The 22,165-nt window shown below is 43.8% G+C and overlaps 1 protein-coding gene across 1 annotated transcript in view; it reads left to right on the top strand.

Annotated features, from left to right (window-relative positions):
- The window catches only part of TBCD (tubulin folding cofactor D), a 252,882-nt gene that overhangs the window by 197,010 nt on the left and 33,707 nt on the right, over positions 1–22,165 (top strand). The window contains exons 30-32 of the mRNA XM_065415052.1: positions 7,068–7,151; positions 12,723–12,881; positions 17,774–17,912. Coding sequence (XP_065271124.1) covers positions 7,068–7,151; positions 12,723–12,881; positions 17,774–17,912 — 382 coding nt within the window. The remainder of the gene's footprint in view (positions 1–7,067; positions 7,152–12,722; positions 12,882–17,773; positions 17,913–22,165) is intronic.

Below are 22,165 nucleotides of genomic sequence, written 5' to 3'. Positions count from 1 at the left end.
AGGACTAAATCAAGAATTGTCTCTTCTCTTGTGGGTTCCAGGACTAGGTGCTCCAAGAAGCAGTCATTTATGGTGTCTAGACATTTTATCACTGCATACCTTCCTGAGGTGACATGTTCCCAGTCAATCTGGGGATAGCTGAAATCCCCTCTTATTATTGGTTTTTCTGTTTTTGTAGCCTTTCTAATCTCCCTGATCATTTCACAATCATGTCACCAACTTGGTCAGGTGATCGATAGTATATTCCTGCTGCTAAACTTTTATTATTCATGCATGGAATTTCTATCCATAGAGATTCTATGGTACAATTTGATTCATTTAAGATTTTTACTATGCTTTCTTTCAAATACAGAGCCACTACCCAACCAACAACTTGAGCTAAAATAACACAAAATGCTGCAATTCAACAGGACATTATAGTTCTGAAATGCTTTTTTTTCTTTTGCATTTTTGCATTTTATATACCTTCTGAAAAACAAAAAAGTACTTCAAAGGTTGTTTGAAAGCCTTATTTCTGACTGAGTGGGCGAGTGGCTCCCCCAAGACTGGTCCTTGGATTTCTGCAACCACACTGATGATTGAGTTCTTGAAGACTGACGTCTGTGATGTGGTTGGCTTCTGCTGACCTTTAGCCCAGCAATGCCAGCCAATTTCTGAACTCAGTACTCATGTTGTTCAGTATTGTGTAAACCTTTGCTAGCTGCAATTTTAAAAGAGGGGAGAAGAAAACTTCTGTTGCTTTTCTGCCATAAAAGCTTACTTCCTTTCTGTTTAAGTAACAAAAAGTTTTTATTAATAGATTTCTTTGTGGTGTTCGTAAAGTTTTATACATGTCTGAAATAGTATGATACATTTATGGAAGAGTCTCCTGTCTTATATTGAATTGGAGGTATTTTTTTATAAGGTTAATGCTGTATGCAGCGAGTTGTATTTTCACTGTGGGTCTTTCTAATACACATAGAATTATTTTGGCTTATATGGATTCTTTATTATACTCTCAAATTATGCATACCTAAATCAGGATTGCTAATGTAATTGTCTGCTGGATTTCAGGTATACATGTCAGTTCTTAAGCCATCTCTTCAGCTATTGCATCAAGGCACTACTACTGTCTACCTAAATATAACTAAAACAACCGAATTCTGTAGACAGGTAAGTGCTAAGCACTATCCTCAGAGGTCTGACAAGCTGTCTACAGAGTTCTGTTTCTTTGTTGTTATTCAGATTTGAAATTTAGTGTCATTCTGGTCCTGAGCGTCTTTTGGGGATCACCTTCTATTATCCCCACCTTTAAAAGGTCTTGAATAAGGCTAACCTGCACTTCTAGCCAGGGAGCTGGGTCAGCTGAAGTAGGTTGTTATGAAATATTGTAAGTTGCTCACTCCTATTATGGACTGTTCATGATGCTTCCACAGTATTCAGTTCCAAGTAGGATATTTCTCTGTATGTCGGCAATTTTCAGTTTATTCAGTTATGGATACATTCCAGATACACAGAGTTAACTCACTCTAAATCTCCCTGTTCATTTAGTGGATTTGGGTGGCAAGATCCTATATACATTGTGTTGAGATGCACCCAAATAAAGCAGCAAGAGATGATTACGGGACCTGAGTGGCTCCAGGAGGAATGTTGTGACCGTTAAACCTGAGCCCTACCCAGGTACCAAGAGTTCTAATCCAACTCTGTGCAGAAATCTGAAATAAAAAAGGAGGCTTGTTGCTCCAATCTGCTGTTTCATTTGCAAATTCTACAGCTGCAAAAACATGGCGTGTACAGAATGCTGGTAGAATGCATGTTAAGCATGCTTTTAAAAAATATACCAAAATTATGTAAATTTATATTGGCAATGATTAGGAATGAGGGGAAAGTAGTTTGAACATTTCAAACTATTTTTTTGCTCATCCATACTTCGCAACCTACAGTACTACACTATCTAAATAAACATTAGTCTGTCTCCCATACTTTGTCAAGCAGCCAAGAATCTGGTTATGATTTAATAAAAATCAAATTCATCCTTAAGAACCTTAAACATATTAGCTTGAACCCAAAGGCAGATGCCTTAAGCTAAATATGTAATTGCCATCATGAATGGTAGCACAGCCTATAACCAACTACATAATCTAGATATGGAGAATGACAATCAAATTTTATTTGTAAGATTATATATTATCATGATAGTGCTTTTCATCCCAGCAGATCACTGTACAGTTTAAAACAAGAACAAACCCACTCTCTTTTCCTCCTTCCCCTGCCATATACAAGCAGTGTACAGGGATCATATAATTTGCTGCTGAGATCTAGCCATCTCTGGGATGAACCTGCAGCAATTATTTAATAGTGTCCAATAACACTACACCTCTGTTTAGGACAAGAAGTGAAGAATAAGTCATCTAGCCTAAACTACAAGCAGAATTTTAGACAGACTATTTCCTTGAGAGCCATGATAATATGGAGTCAGTACGCTTTATTAATTGACAGATCTAATTCTACAAGATGCTCTGTCACAATGCTTAGTAATCTTCTTGTTGAAATTCAGTTTTGTTTCCTTGTGTTTGTCAATACATGTTCTGAGGTGAGAGTGCCCAGCTCTCCTATCTCCTATATTCACCTTCCAAACTGTTGTGAAAGCTTACCATTGCAGGCACAGTATATGCTCCTTATGATGATGGAAAGGAGGGGAAAGAAAATAACTTGTGACCATAAAAAAAAAAAAAAAAAAGTTAAAGGGCAAGTAGACATTTGTAAGGCTGTCCTATATATGGTAAGGATTGTAAATATTTTAGTTGTGATATTTCTGTGTCATAGTTAGAAAACTATGCTTGCCTACCAGTGACTGATAACCTGCATTTGATAGTTTTTCCTTGTGGCTGGTGTTCATTTTACTATAGTGACCATCCCTGGAGCTTTTTAGTAATAACAGGTCTACACACTCCCAACCACCTTCTTGGCAAAGGTGGTGATGCATATTTGAACCTTTTGAGCAGAAAAGGAACTAACATACAGTAAAACCTCAGAATTACGGACACCTCGAGAATGGAGGTTGTTCGTAACTCTGAACAAAATGTTATGGTTCTTTCAAAAGTTTACAACTGAACATTGAGTTAATATAGCTTTGAAACTTTACTATGAAGAAGAAAAATGCTGCGTTCCCATTTTTTTTTTTTTTTTTTAGTAGTTTACGTTTAACACAGTACTCTACTGTATTTGCCTTTTTTTTGATTGGTCTCTGCTGCTGCCTGATTGTGTACTTCTGGTTCCAAATGAGGTGTGTGGTTGACTGGTCAGTTCCTAACTCTGGTGTTCATAACTCTGGTTCTGCTGTATGCTGGTGGTTATTACACTTTCTCATAGAGGTGAAATGTAGCACCTCCTGAGGGTATGGCATGAATAGCTGCCTTTAGAACTCTCTTCACTTCCTGCTACTTACGTGATGAGAGCATGATCCCAGAAATCTGCATTTGCTAATATTTCTTTTCTGAAGGTTTAAGAGTAAATAATTTTCTCATACACAATCCTCCCTTTGTCAGCATCTACCATTCAGCTGTTGATATGCTAGCCTTATGGCAAAAGTATTTACGACATGCCTCCTAATGTGCTGAAATTTTCAGAGGCCATTTTAAGTACATTCAATAGTAAATGCAGCTGCAGAGACATTTTAATAGGAGTTTTACCAAACATTGCAATTTTAATTCAATGCCATAAGTTTAGGACATGGGTTTTCACATCCAGAATGGAACACCTCTTCATAGCGATTGTCTTGTGAACCAGTTTATTTCTCATTCACAATCGCATAACATCTGTGTGGCAACTACATTAATTGCTTATGTGGAGAAATTAATATTAGGGAATTATTTGATGATGATTTGTGCTGCATTAAATATGATACAGCAACTGGAAACAAACAAGAATCCTCCTTCCTACACCTCCTGAAGACTCACCACTGCTGTGATGTTACAAATCCCTGACTGGTAATCATACTTGGGTTAGTGATAACCTGGGCCTGTCCCTTTTCCCTCCTACTTCCTTGGGCTTGTCTACATGGGGCAATTACTGGAATAGCTATTGCAGAATAAGCTATTCTAGAATAGCTCCTTGTGTGTGCAGCCTCTTATTCCGGGATAAGTGTGTCCGTGTGCAGTAGCGTATTCTGCAGTAGCTATTCTGGTCAATTAACCCATCTAGATTCACCGATTAACTTTCCCATTCCTCCCTCTACTTTTGTCTTTAATTAAAAATAAAATCTTCAATAGAGCCTGGGATTTTCAAAGGATCCTAAGGGATGTAGTTGTCATTGAAATTCAAGTGAGATTTGGGTGCTAACCTCCCATAAAGCTCCTTTGACAATGCCAGCCAAAATCAACAATAACATGTAACTAAAGAAAGCAGTTCTCAGTGGGGACTGTTGAAAGCTGTGTACTTTTGAAAAACTGGCCCCTAAAGTGTGAATATTTCCAGTTTAGTTTCTTTCAAACAAATAGATTTAGCTGGAAGAACTGTAGGGAAAAAAAAACCTCAATTTCTGCGTGAAAGAGACCTTTTCTTTAGTGTGTGATTTTTTTCTTTGAAGGATTTGTGGGAAAGTTAATCAACTTTACTTTTCATATGAAAACTTAACATTCCTTATGACAGATTGTTTGCTGGGACTTGTCCAATCTGTCTACAGATGTTAATAATGAATATCTAATAGCAAGTTACTGTATGAACAAGAGAAAATACCCCACGATCAGGGCCGGCTCTAGGATTTTTGCCGCCCAAGGCAAAAACAATTTTGGCCGCCCCCCCCCCCCCCCCGTTTTTTAATTACCCCCACCCCCGGCCCTGCCTCAACTCCGCTCCTTCCCCAAATCCCCAGCCCTGCCTCCTCCCCCCAGGCTCTCAAGCCTGGGAGGGAGAGCAGCGGCGCGCGAAACAACTGTTTCGCGCGCCGTGGCCGCTCGGCATCTCCCCCTCCCTCCCAGGTTTGAGAGCCTGGGAGGGAGGGGGAAGACTCCGAGTGGCCGCGGCGCGGGCGCCGCTTCTCCCCCTCCCTCCCAGGCTCTCAAGCCTGGGAGGGAGGGGGAGCAGCGGCGCGCGAGCGGCAGCGGAGGTGAGCTAGGGCGGCCGGGGCACATTTTTAGGGGCGGCATTCTGGCGCCGGCCATGCCGCCCCTAAAAATGTGCCGCCCCAAGCACCAGCTCGTTTTGCTGGTGCCTAGAGCCGGCCCTGCCCACGATGAAAGATTTTCAAGCTGTTGTATTGAATTTCATCATTTGTTTTCCAAGGCCTGGTCTACACTGGGGGGGATCGATCTAAGTTATGCAACTTCAGCTACGTGAATAACGTAGCTGAAGTTGACGTACTTAGATCGACTTACTGTGGTGTCTTCACCACGTTGAGTCAGCTGCTGCCGCTCCCCCGTTGACTCTGCCTGCGTCTCTCGCAGCACTGGAGTACAGGAGTCGACGGGAGAGCACTCGGGGATCGATTTATCGCGTCTAGACTAGACACGATAAATTGACCCCCGCTGGATCGATCACTGCCCGCCAATCCGGCGGGTAGTGTAGACATATCCTTTGTAGTATAACTTTCTTACTAACACTTTATAAGTGGATCACCCATTTTTAGACTTCATACACAATCACCTTGTATTGCCCTTGGAAATTCTACAGAACCACTAGACTATGTTGTCTTCACAATATACAGGTGCAATTCTCATAAAGCTTGAGGAATTATGATGAGTTTTGTATTGAGAAGGGAAGATGCTGCCAGGAGGGTTGATGTGGCAAATTTGATGGGGTAGTTGGTCCTTGAGAGCTTTTAAAATTTATACCAGCTGAGGATTTACCCCTGTATTTCCCATATGCTGGAAAGAAGTTAACTTTCAATACCTGTGAGTTTATAATGATGTGGCTTTTAGAGATGGTGACATTTTGTTCTTTAAAATTGTTACCTTATTGCCTTTATATTGAAATGATCACATTTAAATCATTATGAAGACGGAGAACTTTTACAGCATATTCAATATACTTAAGATATAGAAAAGATAAATATTACAAGCACCTTGTAGTGTTACTGTACATAATAATCTGTTAAAAAATATTTTCTGGTATTTATAATTAAGCCACAAAACTAAAGAGCTCTGCTCATACGCAGTTAACATGTTTTGAATTGTAGATTTTTTTTTTTTTCTGGTTGAGAAGATTAAAGTTAGAACTTTACACTTCTTTGAATCCTTTAAATACAAATGATAGTCCTATGTTTTGAAATGAGAATGTGCCTGTTAGTCTGTTTGCAGGAAGATGGTGAACTGAAACAGCCAAAATATTTCGGTTTAAAACAATTTACTAGGCCTATATACTCACTAATTTCCATGAAGGTTACACTGGGTATTAGGGATGTATAATACACAGTAAATGATAGTGCAGACTGTATTCTATATTTTAGTACTGATACATAAACCCCACCTAAATCTTTAAATACTTGCATGATAAATAGAATCACAGAGGCTCACTTCCCTTTCTCTATTAGCCAGGATTTCAATAAAACATACACTGTCAAGACAACCACCACAAAAAGATAACAAAAGGAAATGATGCTTCAAAAATTACTTTACATTTCCTTGATTTTTTTTTTTAAAAGAAAGATTCTAAACAATTAATAATCAAGTTTAAAATACTTTCCCCCTTCCTTCTGAAGGTGGGAAAGGTTTTGTCTATAAATATTCCACAATACCTAGGCATCTGTGTATGTCAGATACTTCCAAATAGCTTAAGACAATTAAGTGCTACTCATAGAAGTGACATAAACATATATGAAGCTTATTGATATCAAACTAAACATTATAAATGGCCACAGTTTTCGACATTGGGTGCCTAAAGCTAGGTATTTAAATCCATATTTTGGCAGAAGTCAATGGGAGAGCTCATCCTTTTGAATTGAGGGGTACTCAGCCATTTTGATTATCATACCATTTATTTAGGTGCCTACTTTCTGTACTCACGCTTGAACTTTTTGCCAACATATCTGTTTGATTAGATGAATTGTATCTGTGCGTTTATTTTAAAATTGTTGTACTTAATTTCCACAGGGTACGAGAAGCTGCTATGACAAGTTTAATGGAGGTGACACTCTTGTTGGTACAGAATGAGCCTGAGTTGCTGGATGCTAACATGTAAGTAGCTTGTACATTTTGTATGCTGTTCTGAGAGTTCATGTTTAGTAACTTCCAGTCCCTACAAGAGAGTATGTGACCATACGTATAATATTGCCTGCATACTGTATGTAATACCTCTTACCAAGTATTACAAAGCTTTTCACAAAAATGTATGTATTCAGCTTCACAGATAGGGTGACCAGGTGTCCGGTTTTCTACTGGAATGTCCGTTTGAAACTGGACTCTGGTGGCTCCAGTCAGCACCGCTGACCGAGCTGTTAAAAGTCCGGTCGGCGGTGCTGCGGAGCTAAGGCAGGCTAGTCCCTACCTGTCCTGGCTCCATGCTGCGCCCCGGAGGTGGCCAGCAGGTATGGCTCCTAGGCAGGGGGGCATGGGGCTCCACGCGCTGCCCCCACCCCGAGCACCAGCTCCGCTCTCCCATTGGCCAGGAACCACGGCCAATGGGAGCTGTGGGGGCAGTGCCTGCGGGCGAGAGCAGTGCATGGCCAGCTTCCTGGCCCCCCCGCTTAGGAGCCGGTCCTGCTGCTGGCCGCTTCTGGGGCACAGCGCGGTCCGCAGTGCCAGAACAGGCAGGAAGCCTGCCTTAGCCCCCCTGCTGCGCCACTGACCGGGAGCCCCCCAGCCCTGAGCCACCCCCAAACCCATAGCCCCTCCCATGTCCTGAACCTCTCATCTCCAGAACCCGCATCCCCAGCCGGAGCCCTCGCCCCCCTCCCCCAGCCCAGTCCCCTCCTGCACCCTGAACCCTTCATTTCTGGCCCCACCCCGGAGCCCATACCCCCAGTTAGAGCCCTCACCCCCTCCTGCACCTCAACCCCATGCCCCAGCCCAGTGAAAGTGAGTGAGGGTGGGGGAGAGCAAGCCACCGAGCGGAGGGGGAATGTAGTGAGCGGGGGGCAGGGCCTCGGGTAAGGGGGCGTGGCCTCCGGAAGACTGGTCCCCGAATATTTCCTTACAGAACCTCTCTGTTCCTATCCCCAGTTCTCTTTTCCTCAGAGAGACTTTCTTACCCTTTTATATTTCTGGTTTGGTGGCAATAAAACTCACCTGGTCTGACACTGGGATGAGCCAAAAGAACAGATTTGCATATCTGTGTAGGGTCTTAGAACCTAACTTGGTAGAAGGTTGTTAGAAGAGCATTGCATCTCTAACCAGGGTCCTAGAACTTGACAGAGAGCATAGCTGATTTCGTATTGGCTTAATTCTTCTTTTTTAATATAATGAAAAAGGAAACACAAACCAGAAACACAATTTCTCCATATTTTGATTTATTTTGTGTAGTAGTCTCAATAACCCACAGAATCCAGACATTAGAGCTGATGTAGGTTCACCTGCAGCGGAACCTACATAAGAACTTTAGAAATCAATATGGATCTACAGAATAGAGTGGATAAACCAGTCAGCTAAATATGTGCACTGTTTCCTTTATTTATTTATTGATTGATTGATTGAGAGACCTGTAAAGAAAATTCTTGGTGCTGTAGTAAGTGAACTCTTCGAGACAGTAGTCATCATATGCCTCAACCTGATTCTATGCAATAGTTCGTTGTCCCAGAAGTTAAATTTTAGATGAGACTTAAAACAATAAGCCTGATGGCTTGACAGAAGATGACAAAATCTTGTCATATTTGCTAAAATAGGTGTGTTAGCCCGGGTGTCCTGATTAAACTATAATGTGAGTAATTCTAGTTATATTTACTACTACTATTTGCAGTGGTGTAGCCGTATTGATCCTAGGATATGGGAGAGACAAGGTGGGTGGGGGTAATATCTTCAATTGGACCAACTTCTGTTGGTGGAGGAGACAAGCTTTCAAGCTTCACAGAGCTCTTCTTCAGGTCGGAAAAGGTAACCAGAATGTCACAGCTAAATACAGGGTGGGACAGATTGTTAAACATAAGGAGTTAACACGTGGCAGGAGACTAAAATGAAGTGAGCAATTAATACCTCTGCAGTCAGTGTCTTTTTTGAGGTCATGATTTGTAGTGTTTAACAGAGTGATTCATTTATGTTCCGAGGCTCGTCTTTTGAAGGGGTTGTCCGGGTGTTTTTGTCTTTTATCATTTTTCTTTGTGAGTTCATTTGAGAGTGCAGTGATTGTGTGCTTTCATGCACATAGTTGTTGTTGGGGCATTTGATGCCCGGGATGAGTTGTGCCACATGTTGTGATAAGCATTAGTAGGACCCATGGATCTTGAAAGGTCTTGTGGGGGATATTGATTAGTCTAGCAGTGGAGAAATGTCCACACATTTTGCATCTGTTGTTCTGGTAGGGTGTGGTGCTGCTTTGAGTGGTGTGTCCTGGTCTGTGGGGAGCTTGCTGCTGAGCTTAGTGAGGTTGGGGGGTTGTTTGAAAGCTAACAGAGGCGGTTCATGAAAGATTTCTTTCAGGATATGGTCCATATCAAGTATGGGCTTTAATTTTTTGTTGATACCCCGTATGGCCAGTGTGGGATGGTAGGGGACAACTAGGGTTGTGCGGTTGGTTGGGTTCCCCCCTCCCTCCCCCCCCCCCCGTATTGAAGCAGGTTCTCTCAGGGCATTTGGGTGGCCCATTCCATGATGCAATCTACTTCTCTGGTGGAGTGTCCTTGTATGGTGAAAGTAGTTTTAAGAGTTAAGTGTATATCCCAGACTTTTTCCTGGGAGCATATTCTGTGACATCTGAGTGCCTAGCTGTAGATAACAGATTTCTTGGTGTGTCAGGGGTTGTTACTGGATCTGTGGAGGTAAGTGTAGTGTGGGTTTCTTGAATATAGCTGTCTGTAGGGTTCCACTGTTGACGCTGATAGTGGCAGCCAGGAAGTCAGTGGTGGTATGTGAGTGTTCTAGAGAGAATTTGATGGATGGGTCAGTTGTGGTTGAAGTTGTGGTGGAAATCTATGAGGGAGTTTAGGTCACCTGCCCAGAAAATGGAAATATCTTCAATGTATCTCAGGCATATCATTGGTTTTGTGTGGTTTTTTTCCAGAAATTCTTCCTCAAGGTGGCCCATGAAGAGGTTGGCATATTGGAGAGCCACCCTAGTGTAGCCATGGCTGTTCCCATAGTTTGGACAAAGTGTTTGTTGTTAAAAGTAAAATTGTTGTTGTAGATGGGGATGAAATGGAAGTGTGTGGCGATGTGTTTGGGTTGGATATATAAGTGTTGTCTATTGCCTTGTAGATATTTGAGACAATGCTGTCATGGTGAGGGATGCTGGTATATAGGGAGGGGACATCCATGGTAGCAAGGATGGTGTTCTGCTGAAGATGGTTAATGTTGTGGAGTTTCTGGAGATAGTAAGTTGTGTCCTGGAGGAAATTGGCCCTTTGTGTGCTGAGTGGTTTGAGGATGGTTTCTGAAGAGTGCCATGGACAGACATGATAGGTTTGCCTGGGTTCTCTTGTTTGTGTATCTTGGGAAACATGTAGAAGGTCTTTTGGGTTGGGTTTATTGGGGATGAGGTTGTAGAGTTTCTCTTGAAGTTTTGGGAAGGATTTGATAATATCCTTACATTCCTGGGTGAACTGAGGTTTGAGGTGGTCTTTGAGTTTTTTATAGTAGGTGGTGTCTGACAGTTGTCAGTTGACCTCATTGATGTCGTCATAATTGAAGACTACAATGGGTTCCCCCCTTTGTGTGTTGTTTGATCACTATCAGGTGTCTGGATTTCAAGGACTGTATAGCTGTCCCGTCCGCAGTGGAGAGATTGTGGTGGATGTGATGTTCTGTTAAGGATTTCAGTTGTTTTTTTCCCTAAGCAATTGATATAATGATCAGCTGTGTAGTTTTGTCCAGAAGGGGTGTCCAATGAGATTATTCTTTCTTATGATTGTTGGTGGGGATCTGATAGTTGTGGGTGGTGGTATCTTTGTGGAATAATTCTTCTAATTCTCCACATTCGTTATGGTATCAGGTTCTGTGGCTCATTACAGCAATTTGTAACCCACTAACCCTCCTTTGTCCTACGACTGCACTGGTGTCAATTGCCCACTTTATTTGAAGTGGTCTCCTGCAACATGTTTTAACCGCTTGTGCTTAACAAGCTATCTCATCTTGTATTTAGCTGTAACACTCTGGTTACTATTTCCAGACCAGAAGAAGAGCTCTGTAAAGCTTGAAAGCTTGTCTCTTCCACTAACAGAAGCCAGCCCAATAAAGGATATTATCCTCACCCACCTTGTCTCTCTCATTTACTATTGTAATTTGTGCCATGCCCAAAGGTATGGTGGAGCCTCATAGAAGGGAAAGTTCTTTTTCCTGAAGGACTTACAATCTAGATATATGAGTTAGGGGGGAGAAAAACAGGTGGGGTTGAACAGACACATTAAAAAGGTGAAGTAATTACTCAATGAAACACAGTTGTATCAGGGTTTTTTCTACATTCCCACCTTAATGGTGGCTGAATTTCATTGGTGATCCATATACAACATCCAGTCGATAAAAAGCATCTTGGTATCTTTCTGGATGGAAGGTGCTACATGAGTCCAAGGTATTATTAATATTACTATCATCTAGTTCAGAGGTGGGCAAACTATGGCCCGCAGGACCGTCCTGCCCGGCCCCCGAGCTCCTGGCCCGGGATGCCAGCCACGGTCCCTCCCCCGCAGGCTCAGCTTGCTCGCTCCGCCGCTGGCGCAATGCTCTGGGCGGCGTGGCTGTGAGCTCCTGGGGCAGTGCAGCTGCAGAGCCCGGCCTGACCTGGTGGTCTGTGCTGCGTGGTGGTGGCGGTGGCGTGGCCCGGCTCCAGCCAGGTGGCGCAGCTGTAGCGCCGCAAGCTACAGGTGCTCCAGGCAGCGTGGTAAGGGGGCACTGAGTGGGGGGATTGGATAGAGGACAGGGGAGTTTGGGGTGGTGGTCAGGGGGTGGGGCTGTGGATAGGGGTTGGGGTGGTTGGGGGAAGAATAGGGGGTTGAATGGGGGCAGGGGTCCCGGGGGGGCAGTCAGGAAGGAGGGGGGGTTGGATGGGGCGGTAGGGGGCAGTCAGGGGCAGGGGTTCTGGGGGCAGTCAGGGGACAGGGAGACGGGGTGGTTGGATGGAGCAGGGGTCCCGGGAGGGCCATCAGGAATGAGAGGAGGGGTTGGATGGGGCGGAAGGGGTCCAGGGGCGGTCAGGGGACAGGGAGAGGGGTGTGTGTGGATGGGGCAGGGGTCCTGGGGGGCCATCAGGGAACATGGTGGGTTGGATGGGGCCCCGGGGGGGGGGGAAGGGCAGATAGGAGGTGGGGGCCAGGCCACGATCCCCTCCCCTAACCGGCCCTCCATACAATTTATGAAACCTGATGCGGCCCTCCGGCCAAAAAGTTTGCCCACCCCTGATCTAGTTGCTTGGATCTGGAGGTGTGTTACAAATTAACTTGTGGCTGTTCTTAAAGATTCTGTACCACAGTAGGTAATTCATGCATCATCTAAATGTTCACTATAAAACGTCAAATAGAGTAAAACAGCAATCCCATTCCACAGTTCAGCGGGTGCAAGAAATTATTTTTAACCATTTCTTTAAGCAATTTCTGTTTAAAGTATGTACATTTATTTATGTATTGTGATGTGATGGATTGAATTATTTTTTTGTCTCTTAATTTGTAGCTGTAAACAGATGATGTGCTGCGTGGCCCAGCAATCGGCTGAAAAAATAGATAGATTTCGTGCTCATGCAGGATCTGTGTTCCTCACTCTTCTGAACTTCGACAACCCTCCGATTCCACACATACCCCACCGGGAAGAATTGGAGAGGATATTTCCAAGGTAATCTAGATCTTTATCACCTTCTTATTTATTAAGGAAGGCTTGTGGGTTGGATCCTGTCTGTTAAAATCCTTCCTGGTCTACGTCAATGTAATGAATAAATCAGTGTGTAAAAACGCCCAAGCAAACTAGGATTTCTTTCTAGTTAAATAGAATTAAGAACTAATTTTTTTTCCCCAAAGAAGATATTGATGTAAATGCCAATAGAAAAATATATTCCAGATAATTGGGAATGTATTTATTGTAAATGTCTGTTCGAATCCATCAGCTATTTAATATCTCTAACGGGTGGTTAGGAGCGTTAGGGTCTGGTTACACTTAAACTGCTACAGCAGCACAGCTGCAGCAGTTCAGGTGTAGGTAATCCATTTCCCCAAGACACCAGGGGTTAGGTCAGCATAGCTGTCTCTCAGGTGTGTGTATTTTTCACACCTCGGAGAGATGTAGCTATGCTGATGGAAGTTCCCAATTGTAGACCAGCCTGTAGAAATTTCCATACTGGATTAGTTCAGTAGTCTGTCTAGAGCAGTATCCTGCTTCTGACAATAGTTGGCACCAGATCGTGCAGTGAACAGTTACTGGATAACCTACCCCAGGGAAAGTTTCCACCTAACCCACAGTAGTTAGAGGTTGGTTATGTGTCAACAGTTGAGAGAGTATATCCTTTCCAAGTATATCCTTTGCAGTTTTTAACATTTAAATAAATTAATATTTGGTTTAGAGCAGTAAAAATCTTCCTCTCTATTCGGATAGTATGAAACTGGCCAATCATGACTGAATAATCCTATGCTATAGTGTGGTTGGTTCTAAGATTGTTCAATATTTTGAAAGTTCTAAACTGAACTGTCCTGGACCAGCATTAAAATGAAATCCAGGTTACCTACTTGGTTGCCTGTGGCTGTCAGCATATATAATAGGGACAACACCAGTATGGTTTTGGGGATGTTTGTTACATATCCTGCTGTGTCTTTAAAGGCTTGGAGGTATGCCATACTGAAGGGGGGAGGAAAGGATATGATTAATTTCAAACATAGAGGAATTTTGTTGAAATAATATATCCTGTTCATTTTCCTGATTTTATTCTCTTCAATATGGCAAGTGGCAAACAAAAAATACAGTGAACCACATAATCTAGCTGGAATTAGGGAGCAGATCCCTCTCTTCCTGCAATTATATGTGTATGGGGGAAGGGATCAGCTGCCTATGTGGTGCCATTCTCACCCCACATTTTCTGTAATGATGCTATGAAAATAATTCAAGGGGATTCTTGCAGGGTTTTCCAGTCATTCAACCCCATCACCTCCCACGAGCAATTCCATTGGAGGAGGTGCTCTATGCCAATGGAAATTTAAAATATATATAGCAAAACTTACTTAATTTAGCTACTGTATGCAAATACACAATGAGATTTTATAGAGTATTTAAGGAGGAGTTGGAAATTGTGGCACGTGGCTGAATATATTGTAAGGATTGAAAGAATGTATAAAAATTATGAAATATAGACAAAATAAAATAAAATGGGCATTTAACTCAAAAAGTGTTAGTTTTGTCATATGATTTAATTTGTTGCACCCTTAATGATATTGCAGTGATTGACGTTCTTCTTTTAATGCTGGTCCCTATGGGCATTCACTGTGGATGTACATGCACACCATGTGCTTGAAGCCAGAAGATGTTTTTCTGTAGCAATGTCCATTGGTCTGTGTTTGCACCGTCTGCCTTCCTTATGCTCCGAAGCGAGGGCATCAGGGAAGACAAAGACTCTCCAGTTCCTTTCTACTGCTCATGGTTTGAGACCGAACCCTCCAGTGTCCCTGGCTTCTGCTAGCTTTTCTGCCCGAATTTCATGTATGTAAATATTTTTTTTTCTTAGTTAGCTGTTGGTGTTAGGTAGTTTTCTTTATTGGTGGGGGAAGGGGGATTTCACCCTTTTGTTACCCTCAGTACCAAATGAGACTTCACACCCAGGTACAGGTGTGTCTAGAGCTCACGGAGAACATGTGCCAGCACTGACAGTACCAAGAGCGGTGAACACTACAAAAGCATCTACACAAGGGGCAGGACCAATCGCTGCACCATCTAAGGACAGAAGGAATTGTTCAGCTTCTGCAGCAGCAGTACTGCACTGCAAGAAGACTGCTGGACTCAAACCTGCAATGGCAGATCCACCTATATTACAAGCCCCTCTCATCCTCTGCCTGTTAAGCCTCGATATGCCCTGCTTGCAATCCACATGGATCCAGAATCATTGAGCCTTTCAGATCCAGTTTTGTACAGGGACAGCTGTACACTGATGCCATGTCACTCACCAGCCCCAAGTCGTGGAGTAGAGGTGCTGACATTGGTATGCTACTCGCCAGTTCCTTCCTCTAGTCCGAATGTTATAAGATGAATAGTACCACTGGCTCCATCAGTAGACTTAGGTGATTCTTATTGCTCCAGTGGTCACCATCGGCAATACCAGCAGCTTCCCCGTCTGTCCAGAGACAAGAGACATGCCCTGACAGGGATTTCAGAGCCTTCCAGATGCTATCTCACCCCCATGGAGCACATTAGCCCAGGGACCTATGGTACCCCATGGGTCTGTCTGCCATACCCATACAATCCTACCCACTGGCCATACGGGGTCTCTGGGACCCTTGCAGTAGACCAGAGACCCCTGGATGATGAGGACCCTGGACAGTACAACGGATAGAGGTCCCCTTCCAGGGAGGAGTCTAAGAGCATCTCCCCCTCCAGAGTACCTCAAGGAAGTAGAACAGCCAGTCCTGCCAGATCCATCATCAGCTCTTTCTTCCTCCTCTCTAGACGAGCAAATGACACTGGCCTCATCCTCACCACCAGATGATCATAGGCAGTATTAGGACCTCTTAAGGAGGAAACCCTCGAGATCCCACTGTAGGACATTCAAGATGCTACACATAAACTCCTGGACATCCTTCAGATTACAGGCCCTAACAAGGTAGCCCTCCCTATTAATGAGGCAATACTGGACCCTGCTAAGGTGGTTTGGCACACCCTAGCTACATGTGACCCCATCCTGAAAATGGCAGAAAAGTATTTTGTTCCATCCAATGAGGTGGAATATTAATTTTCCCATTGTAATCTGAACTCTCTTGTGGCCCAGGTTGTCACAGAGTGTAACAGACTATGCCACCTAGCTCCACTTTTTTGGACAAGCATACCAAGAGGCTAGATCTCTTTGGCAGAAAGAACTTCCCATCTGTTAGCCTCCTTTTCTGTGTAGTGAATTACTAGGCATTAATGTCCAAGTATGACTTTACTAATTACAATAAACTGTCATAATTCGCTAATAAACTGCCACATGAACTTAGACACCAGGCCATCCTTGATGAAAGGAAACTAGTTGCCAAACCGTCCTTTCAAGCATCACTCAGTGCAGCCATGAAGTCTGCTCATGCTCCATGATGATTTCGGTTATCATGAGCAGACTTCATGGCTGCAATCCTCAGGATCCCCCAGAGAGGTCTAGGCAACAGTGGAAAATCTCCCCTTCAGGGGTAAAGATCTATTTCGTTAGAGAACCGGTGAATCACTCCATTGCCTTAAGGACTGCCATGGCATCCTCAGCTCTTTGGGAATATATCCCCCTGCATCCTGGAGGAAATATTCTAGGCCACATTCTCATAGAAACCATCCTGCCTCTCAGCCCTTCTATCATCAAAGGGTCTTTGAACCATGTAAGATGTTCCAGAGGATGCCACACAGCAGGCAGAATTACTGCACCGCCATCCTCCTTTCACTCCCAGCCTCCCACCAAGAAGTCAACCTTTCTCCACTCAACCACTCACTGCACACTTTGGTGGCCATCTGGGCTGTTTCCGTCTGATGTGGCAGCATAACACATTGGACAAATAGGTTCTGGAGACCATCTTGGCAGCGTACACTGTAGAATTCCTTTCTGCCCCTTCTCCAAAACCCCTCTTCAGGGACCCTTTTCACGAGACATTTCTCAAACAAGAGGTGGACTCCCTAATTCACCTAAGGGTGATATAGCCTGTATCTCTGCAACACTGGGACAAGAGCTTTTACTCTAGATATTTCCTGGTTCCCAAAAAGAAGGGCTGGAAACCCATCCTGGACCTCAGATGGCTGAATGTCTTCATATGTCATTCACGATTCAGGATAACCATCTTGGCCTGAGTCATCTCCCTAAATGAAGGCAACTGCTTTGCAGCCCTTGATTTGAAGGATGCCATATAGGCATTAATCTAGCACACCGGTGATTCCTGTGCTTTATGGTGGGCCTGGAACACTTTCAATACAGGGGTCTTCCTTTTGGCCTCCTGACAGCGTTTACAAAGGTACTCTCTCCTGTAGCATCCAGTGTACATCAACAAGGCGGTCTGATATTGCCTTACCTCAACAATTGGCTGCTCACAAGATGATTGAGAAATTGGTTCAAGCTTCATCCTTGGATGTGTCCTTTGGTTTTGTGATCCTGTGATTGGTGGCGCAGCATACATCCTCACACTCTCCTTAATGAGTATTGTTTAGGGATCACCCACAGTGAATGCCTGTAGGAACCAGCACCTGAAGAAGAAATGAAGGTTACTTACCTTACAGTAATGAGTTCTTTGAGATGTGTAGTCCTTATGGGTATTCCACGACCCACACTCCCTCTTCTCTGCTCAGATCACGCTTGATTTGTGGTAGAGCGGGAATTGGAGAGTCCCTTGGGCTGGTGGTGTAGGGCGCAGGCTTGGACCAGCGAACATGGCTCCTGAAAAATCTTCTGGTCTCAGGCACCTGGAGTGGGTGTGCACCCCACAGTGAATACCCATAGGGACCACACATCTCAAAGAACACCAGTTACTATGCAGAGAGGTATTAAGATAAAAACATATGATCATTTTCTTTTCTCTGGACAGGTCAGAGGCTGTAACTTTAAACTGGAATGCTCCCTCACAAGCCTTCCCTCGAATCACACAGCTTTTGGGTTTGCCAACATATCAGTATTATGTACTGCTGGGTCTCACGGTGTCTGTCGGTGGATTAACAGAGACAACGGTAAGATATCAGGGCACAGTCTGTTTATTTGCTAGAGGTTGTTTAATTCCCCTATAACTACATGCTGATTAAAATCCATACTTTCAGTGGACATTGTACTTTTATTAGTGAATTCCAATTACAAGCTTTTAAAAGTTGACTGGGAAGCATATTCACTTTATAAATAAATATGTTCTTGGTCCATTGAGCATGCAGGTGATAAGGAGTGAGGACACCTGTGACTCACTCCTTTGGCTCACAGAAACTAGGAATGTCGCACAGGTAGGTAGTGCAGTCAGACCTAAAGGAGATTACTCAGTATCGTCCGTCTCTATCTGACCAACAGCATTGAAGAGCATTGGAGGAAGTCCTCTCCTGCTCTTTGTGGCTGGGATGATAGATTCCATTGAAGTAAATGCTAAAACTCCCATAGACTTCAAAGGGGCTGAGATTCACCCTTAATGACACTGAAATGACAGTATGGTTGGGGTCTTTGATGGAGTCTCTCAAAAACAGAAACAATGTCTGGGATTTCTTTAAAAAAGCATATTCTAGATACAGTGACCAGAAAAAAAACATTCTATCTAGTCTGACGTTCTTTTTTGCACTTGCTACATTATTCACATAGACAGTACATTTATCATTGTCTATTCCTCTGCCACTATCATTATGTTAACAATATTATTCTATCCTAAATTTACACTTTAGGCCATTACTACTTGTCTTATCTTCCAAATTCTTAATTAACAGGTAGAGGTGTGGTTGAAATGTGTGGGGTTTTTTTTTTAGGGCATTTGTAATTATGATTTTATTATTTTCCTATTTTATTTTAGCACAACTTGGGCTTTCGGGGGGTTCTCCATGTCACGTTATGGGGTTCAACCCAGACCAGTTAGAGGTTGTCACTGCTTGTCCTGTAACCCTGAGTGCCTTAAAATGCTCTGCTCCTGTAGCTCTCTCTTTGGACACTCCCAGCCATCATACAAGCATGCACTGAGACTGTGTGTGTTAAGCAGCCCTGGTTCAGCTGGTTTGACTCCAGCAGCCTGCTTGTTACACCACAGCCACATACTCTGGTCACCACCAGCCTTGGTTACTCCTGGCCATGGTGACTCCAACACTTTCCCCAGTCCTGAATTTCCCCCAGTATCCCAAAATGTCTGCCCTGAAATGTCCAGCCCTTTCCTGGAACATCCAGAGAAGTTATAAGGCTTGTTGCTCCTTTAAAGAGATAAAAGCACAGCTGCTTGTTGCTTTAACGGGAGTTAATCATCATTCCAGTTCAAACACAGCACTGGGTTGATTTAGATTAATAGTAAACAAATGTACTGACAAACAGAGAGAGGTTTTAATTGAGTTCAAGTATAAGGGATAAAATCAGAAATGGTTACAAACAAATAAAAATGAAAACAGACACAAAATTAATCTAGCAAGATGTTCAAGATGTTTTTTCTCTGACCCACCAACTTTTTACTGGCTGGCCCGGCTAAGATCTGTTCACAGAGGTCAAATTGCTTGGTTTCTTTGTCTCCTTAAGGTGTAGGATAATGTAGGTGTTTGTTCCCCCTCTTTATAGTTCAATGAACCTTTGAGATATATTCTCTGAAGGGTACTTCTAGATAAAGTGAATTAGTTCCTGCTTAGTAAAGGAGCCATGAGGTCTGGAAGATAAGGCTTCATTCTGGTTTGTCCTCTGCTGGTGGTTGCTACTATACAAATTATCTCTTCCTACTGCAACCCCTGATACAAATGAATAGCACATTGAATTTAGTACACACCTCATTTGAGGTGTCAGCATCTTTCCATGGTCCGAAGAAAACCTATTTATCAAATCCCCCTGATATATCTGGTTGAAACACTTTTTTTTAGTCACAGACTTTAAAGCGTAATACTAGTGAGTATCCATAATTTTACACACGGCATTGTTACGTATATTTTATAATGATGTTATTGCCAGTGTGGTGTTTGTCAAATGTTACCTCACAAGGCATATTTTATATAAAAATCACTGCAGTAGTGTATAGGGTGTGAGTGCGGGGGTGCCTAGAGTCATGCTCCATGCTTCCTTTTCACCTGCTCAGAGCCTAGGCTCCAGTTGATCTCTTTATCTGCAGCCTTTCCCACGGGATTATGCCCAAGAGCCCAGGCTTCAAACTCTGCCAGACCTGTCACAAGACCTTCCCCCTCAGCAATGGGCATTGTAGCTGCCTTGGAGAGACTCATGTCCTCTTCAAGTGCTAGGTCTACTCCAGATTCAAAAGCACACCTAGAAAACAGAGAGGACACACTGAAACTACTGCTTTATGGAGTGCTTTCTGAGATCTCCCTCCCCCCACCCCATTACATCAGCCTCAGCCATGCAGTCTGCTCCAGTGACTGCACAGAGCTTGACTCAGGTAAGCAAAGACCCTGGGGGGCCTACAGAATCTTCAAGACCAAAAAAGAAGAGACCTCATTCTCCTGAAAGAGAGACCAAAAGAAGGGGAAAGCCACCTTCTTGACTTTGGAACAAGGAGAACTTGCACCCTGGTATGCGTACCACAGAGGCTTGGTACCTCTTGTCACGTACCAAGAAACCTCACAGCAGGTAATCTCGAGTGGCATCAGTGGTGATACCAGAATTGGTACCTTCTAAGCATAAGGATTCCTCTAAGACCAAGGTCTCAAAGTAATCATCCTCTTGCCGTCCTTCTCAGGCTATGGTAAAGAGAGCATGGACTGCCCCTCTGTCCTGTCCCTGGTACCTACCAACGTGCAGACTCCTGAGGCACGCTATCCAGGTTCCCCTCTCAGTAGGGCCTCCAAATCCTGAAAGAGCCTGAATCCCCTTCACTAAGTGGTACCAAGAGAGGTTTCCCACTGGTACTGACTTTCCCTCCAGAGCAAGCTTACCCTCTGGTTCTTCTGCATCCTTGCACAAATGCTTGACCGCTAATTACTGATACCTCACTAACCTCTGGGTATTGACACTTCTTGCTCCTCCTCTGGATGTAGGTGAAGATGCTTCTTCTGACTCAGATGTGTCCGTACAGGATTCCACCACCTTTCCCTTCCAGCCTCCCTCTCTTGAGGTGCATCCTGAAGAAAAGCCCCCCCAACAGATGACTGACATGTCAGCCCGGCAAGAGCAGCCTTGGGGTCTTGCCCCCTTTCTTATGTCTCACCACAGTGGGTGTTTTGGAACCTTTGGGTCCCTTATGGTGAACAGTTCTACAGGGTGCCCTCACATAGGAGGTCCCACCAAGAACACCAGCACTGGCTCCCTTTTTGCAGAAGAATCCCCAAACAGTAGGAGCGAGGTGCAGAAGAGGAGACACCACCTCACAAAGCCTCCTTCTCTCCAGATGAGGCTCTTATGCCCCCCCAGCCCTACATGAATGATTTCAAGGCCTTTCAAGACCTCATGAAAAGGATCGGAGAGGCCTTACAGGTCCCTGATGGAGGAGATACAGGAATCTCAACATTTTTTGCTGGACATTCTACACACTTTCCCCAGGGCAAAATTGTTTTGCCTATCAATGATGCTTTGTTGTTGCTAGCCTGTACGATGTGGCAAACACCACCTGTAAGCAGGCTGATTAAAAACAACTATATCCTGGCCAGGGGTTCGGACTTTCTTTTCTCCCATCCTACCCCAACTCGGTTTTTCATACTGTCAGTGAAAGAAATAGACAGTATTGGTCTAGATCAACACGTTCTGATGAGGAACTTAAACACCTGGACCTTCTCGGCCACAAAATCTACTCCCTAGTTAGTCACTTTATAGTTCTGAATGGCCAAGTATCAGGTCTTAATGGCAAAATATGACTATACAAATTATTCAGGTTTTCTCATTTTATTGAACATGTGCCACAAGATCAGAGGAAACAGTTTCAGGTTCTCATTGCAAAAGGCCAGATGATTGCCAAGGCTTCCCATAAGGCCTCACTCGATGTGACTGACATAGCTTTATCCTCTATGGCTATGTCGGCGTTCTGTTCAAAGGGATGTCATGGTAACAACTCCCTGGGAGACACCCTCCTTACCACTTGGCCTCATGCCCTACTGCCGCTGCTTCTCAAGGTCATGAACAAATTGAAACAGGAGAGATTGGTGGCCATCCTCAGGGCTCCATCTTGACCAAGATAGATACAGTTCCCAGATCTGGTCTGCCTCTCTCTGTGATCGCCGCTTCACCTCCCTCTGACAATAGACCACCTGATCCAAGATCCACCCCAACCTCTTGTCGTTACACCTCAAGGCCTGGCTCCTCGTTGGCATGCTGGCATAGAACA

Source organism: Emys orbicularis, chromosome 13, assembly GCF_028017835.1.
Source record: "Emys orbicularis isolate rEmyOrb1 chromosome 13, rEmyOrb1.hap1, whole genome shotgun sequence".
Lineage (NCBI taxonomy): Eukaryota > Metazoa > Chordata > Testudines > Emydidae > Emys > Emys orbicularis.
Note: the sequence above shows the minus strand (reverse complement) of the source record. Positions and strands in the feature narration are given on the sequence as shown.